General features: G+C 36.5%; 1 protein-coding gene across 2 annotated transcripts in view; it reads right to left on the bottom strand.

Annotated features, from left to right (window-relative positions):
* Positions 1 to 8,742, bottom strand: part of SEL1L (SEL1L adaptor subunit of SYVN1 ubiquitin ligase) — a 30,355-nt gene continuing 21,613 nt past the window's right edge. The window contains exons 17-21 of one of the 2 annotated variants that reach the window (XM_068683025.1): positions 8,399 to 8,564; positions 7,658 to 7,732; positions 6,444 to 6,616; positions 4,708 to 4,836; positions 1 to 3,945 (exon numbers count right to left, since the gene is read on the bottom strand). In XM_068683025.1, the coding sequence (XP_068539126.1) occupies positions 3,742 to 3,945; positions 4,708 to 4,836; positions 6,444 to 6,616; positions 7,658 to 7,732; positions 8,399 to 8,564 (747 nt within the window). In that variant the 3' untranslated portion in view covers positions 1 to 3,741. The remainder of the gene's footprint in view (positions 3,946 to 4,707; positions 4,837 to 6,443; positions 6,617 to 7,657; positions 7,733 to 8,398; positions 8,565 to 8,742) is intronic. The other variant, XM_068683026.1, reaches the window with a different exon arrangement.

Raw genomic sequence — 8,742 nt, 5'->3', positions numbered from 1 at the left:
TAACCACACAGGTGGTAGCTTTATTTCACAAGATTAAAGATACAGTACAAAATGAATCTGTACATCTTTCTATTAACAGAATTTGTTTACACAATTATATTACATTTGACCAGCCTTTATACTGATTTTAAATACAAAATAAATTTACAAAAGTCCTACAAGACCCTTTAAAGAACTGCAGCTGATAAAAACAAAGGGACTATTTTTTTGGGGGGAACCCTATTTGCCATATGCACTTGCAGTAGTTCTTAAACCAAACTAAGTTATCTTAGTTTAATATTCTCTGAAATAAAAATAGAATTTAAGTTTGTTGTTGCCTATCTAAAAAGGAAACAACTTCCAAAGGTGACTGTAAACCCCTGTAATATAATCCTTATAGGTCAAAACTAGTATATAACAGGTGGAAACTAGATTATGCATAGTCTTAGAAGTCCTTTCACAACCCAAAATTTAATGTTCTTCTCAAAGAACATTTATTTTCCCCCACTTTAAAGTTCAATAAGAGAAGATGACCAAAGCCATGAAAGATGACTAAAAAGTGAACGAAGTTATGTTTCATAAAGTCTCGTGATATTTGTATCAAAGGCCTTAACTGCCATTACATTGTCCTATGATGGGCATATAAAGCAAGGAAAACTATTTCAATAGGCTAAGCTCTGGGGCAGGAGGTAAAGGGAAGAACTAGAATCTTGTTTTCTCAACATTTCAATGTTACTTTCAAACCGCAGGAACAGCTGATGTGTTTGATTAATAATGTGAGATGCAGAACAATGTTTTCCCCCCATACCTTTCCACAAGTTCTTGTATATAGAACTCCCACTGACAACTATTACTGCTCTGCATCCTCCCCTGCAGGGAGAAGAGAGCAGGTGTCTGTGAAGTTCAAATAGGCTCTGGCCTATGTTACTACAAAGAACAGTTTTTCCATTTAAAGAACAATCACATACCTAGAAAGGCTTCTCTTAAAATCAAGTTTCTCTTCTAAAATAATTCTGCGTATAAGCTATAAGACAATCTGTGTGCTACCAAAAGGGAAGAGCACTTCACTGCAATCAACTGAGCAACCCAGTTCCTTTAGGAAAAAAAGTTTGATAAGCCAAGTACACAACAAGAAACATTGCTAGTAAGAGTTAAACACACTTCCCTCAGAATGCAAGTTTCAGAACAGAGTAGCAAGGGATTGTCACAGAAACTGAACTGATGTTGTCTAACAACCAATTTAGAAAGTATATTCATTTCTTTAATCCCTGAGTTAACTTATTACTCATGGTAAATACCTTTTTACTACCACTTCATTCATACAAACGTCATCTGAAAAAAGTTAGTGATAGCAATTTGGTGGAAGTGGGGAAAAAAGCAGAAAGACTTCCTTATTGCTTCTGCAAAAAGCAGTTCTTTAAAATGAAATAACTCACTGATCTTCAGCCATGCTCTTCTGTTGGTTTCTTAGATGTAAAAATGCATCAGTTCAGTGAAAAGTGAGCTGTAAGACTGTCACATGGCAGTAATGATGCAAATAGAGCTTTTAGAATTTAGTTCTCATAGATTAAACAAAAACAATTTTAATAAAGCAGTAACAAAATTGTTAAACATCCTAAGAGACCAATGAACTAGTGGTAGTTAACTGAAAAACATTTTCCATATAATTTTTAATTTACTCATGCTGAGCTAAAAAGAGCTATTAAGTGACAGAGGCAAAAAAATACTTCAGAGGAAGTGCTCAGAAGTCAGGTATCTTAGAAATGCAGCTGGGGAGTTGCTGTACATTTTAGACACTACATTAAAGATTCAATACTGTTGCATCTCATAATGATGATCAAGACTGAAACAAGACATTCCTCTATCACTTGCTGCAACCCTCCAAACTTTAACGAAAGATTCGTCTCCATATAACCAGCAAAGGCATTTTGAAGCACTGAAAAGCTCTACCTATATTTTAATACTAAATCATCCATGACACTTCAGTTTACAGAAGAGTGGATTTCTTATCCTCTCCCCCAAGCTACAGATATATTAATGCAATGGTTGCCTTACAAATGTATTAAATATAAAAACAGATCAAGTCTGAACTCTACAGCATATTGACAGGTTGCTGCCAATCCACTGGAGGAAAAAAAAAAATGCATGAAAGGAAGCTCTTAACCATTTAAATGCAGCAGACTTTGACAAAAAGGTACAACCTCATAATTTGTATTTTTCTGCTTTAAGACAGCATATTCAGAGGGTTTAATGCTAGTACAAACAAATATTTAACTGCCTTTGCCAAATAAGAGCAGAAACATCTGTATTTGTTACACCTAAGCTATTCCCTCACTGCTTCCCACCCTCAACCCCTGAAATTGTAGTTCAATGAAAAATTGTCACCAACTCAAAACTCTCCTTGCAGTCTAAAAACATCATTCCACAGGTCTTATTCTTTATACTCACTAGAAAGCCTTTGCACTGACCTGGTGTGATCAAGAGGCCATAAACCATTAGCTGTCTTTATCTTTGGATTGAGTTACAAGGGATCCTCAGATGGCACAGCCATTCAGACATGACTTTCTCACATATGCCAGGTACAAGAGAGGTAGGCCATAGCCAGAGCACTGCTGTGATCTAACATATGATTTTTATCAACCAAACTTCGGAGTAGCATCACTAGTTTAAGTCCATGCCCTTCTGTCAAGTATGCATCTCTGGGGCCCTTTCTCTGCAGATATGTTAAACAGATGCACATGTAAGATACCACATACATTTCAGCTGCAAGACCACCTTGCAATGCAGAGAACATGCGGGATCATTGAAAACTAAATACAAGACTCCCACTACTAAAAAATACGTAGGCTAACTCAGTTTTCTGGCTCTGTCATTTCTTCAGTGTCCACTAATACTTGTGCTTTCTGCAATCTAGAGTCAGTCTCTCTGCAAGAGAGAAGTTAATTTAGGAACATTACCAACTTGTCCTTATGTCACTAAGGACTGCAAATTACAGTCTCCAAAAGAATTTTAGAAGGATGCAAGATCTGGGCACCATGTGAATAGCTTTCAACAAATTACCATCACAGCCCCAATCTGTGCCAGCCCACCTCCTGGGCTATAGACCCTTGACAACTGCCTACTATACAGGTAATACTCAAAACAAAAAAGCACAAATGCAGAGTGACATGTTTGCTAGCTTAGTTTTACAGAGTTTATAAATAATCCACATTAAACCATCCAGGACAGCATAGAAGACCAAAGTGTAAGAAATAAATGAAGTAAAGATTGCAGAAATACTTGGGATGCAGATCAAAATGTAAGTTCATACAGCTCTAGCCTTTTTAGACTTCGAATAAAGTTCAGCTTCTTGGACTGAGATTGGCCATAAAATCATTACTATTATTTTTGTTTTTATAGGGCAGCTGCTATCAGGCAGGCAAACACCTTCCAATGCTAACCTTCTCTCTCTACAAGATGAAAAGGACTTTGAATAAAGAGGAACTAGATACAGCAGGCAACATTTTTGTAGTAGCACACTTCTGTGTTTCCATGAAAAAGCCATAGTGTTATTCCATTGGCACTGAAATAACATTCAAATCAGTTTCAAAATAATTTTCTTATCCCTGAAAAAAGGCATCATTCTAAGCAGCTTTCAGACTTTTTCCTTTATAAACTTCTTTGTGCCTCTTTTGTGGGAGGGACCATTGATCCAAAGTCCTAAATCACAATGAAAATTGTTCCTTGTGGAAGAATCCAGTTCTTTCACTGAGGCTCTTGTTGCTATTGTGGTGGTTGATGCTCTGGTGGTGGTTCTTGTTGAGGCACAGCCGGCCGCAGTCCTGCTGGTCTGGGAATTGCCTGATGTTGCCTTTGTCTGTAAGCTATAATTGTTCCCAGAAGCAAGGTGATGATGGTCATAAGGTAAAGGTCCCACTCTGGCCCCAGCAGCTGGTCCATATCAATATGTGAGAATACCTCCCTTATCTAAGGAAAAGAAGTCCACATCATCACATCAAACTAATATCAGTAATCTGGGTAGTAACTTCTGGGAGCACTACCTAAACATTGCCTCAATCCATTTCGAACGTTTTGATTGTCCACTGCCAACTATCTTAGACTTAAATTCTGTCAAATGTAACTGAATTGCCTGAACTAAATGGCAATAGCTTTCCTACCATTTGAATTTATCAAGTAATCCAAAAGGCAGTAAGATAGAACAAATAGTTGACGTTATATGCAGAAAAGTCACCAAAATTCCAAAAACACAAAATGTAATAGATTTTTCAGTGCCATCTTTAAGAACAAATTTATCTTAGATAGTTTAGCTATTGTGCAGAGCAACTTTTCCAATAGGAAAAAAGGATTCACACAGGATTCAAACAGGACTCAAGTGGGATTGATGCAGCTGAATATAAAACTAAGGCTACAAAAATTTGTTTCTTAAGCAGGTATTACAATAACTTGCTCAACTTTGATGGCAGATGCTCATGGATAGCTGTCAAACAGGTTTGAGAAATTCTCTTCAAGGGAAGAGTAGCACTGAAGAGCACTAGCTGAGCACATTTTAGTTTCTTGTAATTGCGTAAACAAGAAGAATCATGGCTTCAGTAACTTTAATAAGTAACACCAAAAAAACTATCCAGTTTTCAGATGGCTCACATGAGATCTCTACAAAATAAGAGCTCTATTTTTAAAAGATTGAGTTCCAAACACATTTTTTCCTCCCTTTAATTCTACAGTACTTACATTAATTTCTCGAACATACTGCACAGAATAAATCACTCCAAGCTTGCAAAGTGCTAGGAAGACTGGAACCTGAGCATCTGGGCTTGCTTCAGCTGCCATGTCATAAAATCGTTTTGCAAGATGAATATCCTACAGTTAAGAAAATACAAAACTCAGTTCTGAAGAACTCAAAGTTGCCGTAAGATCTAAAGATATTTCTAGAAGGAAACACTGTCATTTGAAAGTGTATACTCAAGTATATATACAAATGTATACTCGAGTATACTCTATCTGCAATGCCACACCAAGCATGAAAAGACTAAGAAAACTGAAGTCAGGTAGGAGAGCATAGTGACCAATTCCTCCTAGTTATACCACAGTGTGCCTGCAGCTTCCAACCATTTCTGCACATATTCCCAAATTAGATTTTACTTTTTATCCTAAACTGACCTAACTCACATTAATGATGGCAGTGTGCCAAAAGCATGAGCACCAATAGCCACTTGAGGGGATGCCTAAAATAGTGCTCTCTGCTGGGGAAATTGGAACAAGAAGGTGACTGTATCAAGAACAGAGGATACATGTAGTTCAACTTTCCCTGAGATTTTTGGCTCTGCTTCAGATATGTACAGTGTAAAGTTAAGATATTTGAATACAAATTGCTTATGTTCATTCACACTGATGGGAAGAATAGGCCTGTATAAGGCTTACTTCTGCAAGTGTGCAAAGTTGGAAATTCAAGAGAAATCTCCATGCCACATATTAATTTCATCCTGATTGTGGAATACCTTAATCATTTTCTGCTCATTAATACATCAAAGCTTAGTTTTATGACATACATGGAAACAAGTGTGAAAATCAGTATGTGTATGAGCTATACTAGATCACATTTTAGTATTTTAGTTCAATAGGACAACTTTTGAGTACTCCTTGAGCCTGAAAAAGTCTGCTTGTTCTGTAACTATTTAAAAGAATTTCCTTATCTCCTTTGTAATATGCTAATATCAATGTAGGAGATGATACTAGTCATGGCTTATTTTCATTTTTAATTAGAAAGCAATTTGTTCTGTTTATATATATTCCTCACTCTCACTTAACACATGAGAAAACTGCATGAGTCCAAGATTTAATGCACAAGCCACTGAAATATCTTCCCAAATCTTAGAGAGTACTATGAGAAAGTCAATTTAAGAAAATTAACTTATTTTTAGCAGCATACAATTTTCATTCTGACTTGGCCAACATCAAATCTATGAAAAAAGTGAGCATTTGAAATTTGTAAAGGGGCTTAACATTTGGCTTTGACATAGTATGAAAACCATCTACATATAGGAAGTGTAACACAGTCTGTAAGACAGACTATTTATTCAGTAAGTAAATAGTGAATAAAGGAAAAGCTGTTTCAAAGAAATACCATATTTACTCAGGATTTACTCAAAAGAACAGTGACCTGAATTGAAGCCATGCAGGCCACACTATTGGACTGTTCTCCTTAACTTTGGACTGCTTGCAGTCTTAATGACATGGATGTGGGTAGAGGTTCCCCTGTATCCAACTCTTAACAGTGAAAGTCCATAGTTCATTAGGCACTGTTCATGCTAAAAATCTGTAATATGAACCATCCACAGGCTCCCAGTGAAGGAACAAACTTGAGCAGTAGACATCTGCTACATCAAGAAACATGCCTCAAGCTGCCAGTTATATAGCTACTGGAAAATGTACTGAGAAGTGGCTGTGTAATACACAGCTTAACTCACCTGCTTGATGCCCAATCCCTTCTCATGCATGTAGCCCAGATTAAACATGGCTTGGGCACTGTGCTGTTGCTCCGATGCTAGTCGATAGTGAATAAATGCGGTTTCATAATCAACATCGGTACCAAACCCATAAAAATGGTAATCTCCAAGTTTAATTCTTGCAACTGTATATCCTATAAACAACAGAAAATAGCTAGGCAAAGAAGTCCTCCTGGCAAAGAAAGCCTCTTAGTTTCATATGAAGACACACTATAGGCTCTTGTTATTCATTTCTACAGTTTGCAAAAAAGTTTATCCCTCCCTCACAGATTTTTACATTTTAAGGAATATTTGACTTTAAATAATCCAAATCCAACTGACTCTTATTTTCGGGAAAGTACTTCTCCCAGTAATCCTACCAACATTTCTATTAGAATTTAGTGGTATCAGTTGAAAAGCTATATACTGTCATTCATAGTCACTTAGGAAAAACTTGTTATATGATCATTAAGGGCTACAGATTTGTTTTTAAAAGAGACAAAAACTTGAAAACTGAAGTCTCTGATCATCATTGGGTAATTGATTTTTAACTACACTATTCCCTCAATTTCTAATTTTCTAGTAAAAGCCAACACTGTAGGTCTACAGATTTTCAGACAAATCTCATGCTCCAATTGCCTTATACCCTCCTCAGTAAAAAGCTGGAAAAAAGTTAGAGAACTTGCACTGATATGCATAACCAAGTTTGGTTTTGCCTTTTTTTTTTTTTTACAATAAGATCACAAGCATCAGTTTAAACTCTGCCTGGTTGGATAACAAGGCTACATTTTTGATCACCGGGCTTTGCTTGCTTTGAATAAGAAATTGCATTTCTTACTGATGACAAGTACCAAAATTTTCAATGGTAAATCTATTGTTCAAAGTGGATCTTTTTTTTTTTTTTTAGAGAAGTCAGTAAATCTGTTCCTCATAATACTGCTCTATAATAACATACAGAATGACAAGAGAAAAACTGTATTTGTGTTTTGTTCTTTTTACTCTTCAGGATCTCAGAATGGCTTGTGACTGCAAACATACTGCAATACCAGTGGAAAAAACAGCAACTAGGCTCATGTAACTAATGCTGAACAAAAACAGGTAAGCTTTTCCCTCCTCCCCCATTTTATAAAAACAGAATCAGACATCAGCAGCTCTTCTAAAAATAAGCAAATCGAAATTGTGTGGTACAGACTTACCTTGAGAAGCTGCTCTATTCCAGTGAAGCAAAGCTCGAGGATATGTTTCATTTTCTCCGACTATGCTAGCTTCTTCTAGAAAAGAAATTAATAGTTAAGTGGGAACTCAGTATGCACTTGCAAGACACCCCCCTACTTATATTAAGCAGGCTAAAATGAATTAAAAACTGAAACGTGCTATTGCCCAAACAAGATTCAGCCTGTCTGAAATTACTAAGAACTTCAATTTCAAATTAACAGAAACAATCAACTCTCTTCATCACTGCTTCAAGTGTAGAACAAGTTCAAAAGCTGAAAAAAGTTGAGCATTTAGAAAAGCCATTACAAGATCAAGAACAAAGGAAACTGAACCTTGTATGCCTAGCAAAGGCCAAAGGTAAAAGCTAAAGCTAGTGCTACATTATAGATTTAAAAGCAAAGATGTTAGGCCTGTGTTTTGGAACTCTGGAGACCAGAATTTTCAGCACTATACCAATTTCTAAAACATTCCCTTACAACCCTATTTGTAAATCCCAGAAATCACAATTTTAATGTATTCTAACTTTTAGGCCAGGAAGATATACAGGTGAAAAAAGACTGGCAATTTTCCAGTGTGAAGAGCAGGAAAGGGGATAGAAGTCCCAATGAAGCACAAACTGACCAAGAGCTACTTAAATACACCTTCAAGCATTCTGAAGTTCTACTAAATGGACTACTACAGGCCAACTCTAAAAAAACATCAGTACAAATTTGAGTTCTTACTCTGATCAAGTATGAAAGCAGCATTGCTTTGTGCAACTTCATAGCCTTGTTCTGCCAAAAGAAGATACTGAACAACAGCAGAATTTGAATCACCATCTTTATAGCTGTTGTACGCAGTCATAAGTCTTTCAGACCAGCGTCCCCGTTCACAAACGTTCTTAAACAACTACGGAGGAAAAGAAAGCAGGTTGTCAGGAACTCCAGAAATTGAGAATTTTTTTTGGCATGAACTAAAAAAGTAGGTAAGCCTTGACATAAGCCTTTTTTGTAGGAGGTAAGCCTTAACATTTGAACACCTGTTCCCAGTATTTGCATTTCACAGAAAAAGCTCAATACACAAACAC

Source organism: Anas acuta, chromosome 5, assembly GCF_963932015.1.
Source record: "Anas acuta chromosome 5, bAnaAcu1.1, whole genome shotgun sequence".
NCBI lineage: Eukaryota > Metazoa > Chordata > Aves > Anseriformes > Anatidae > Anas > Anas acuta.
Note: the sequence above shows the minus strand (reverse complement) of the source record. Positions and strands in the feature narration are given on the sequence as shown.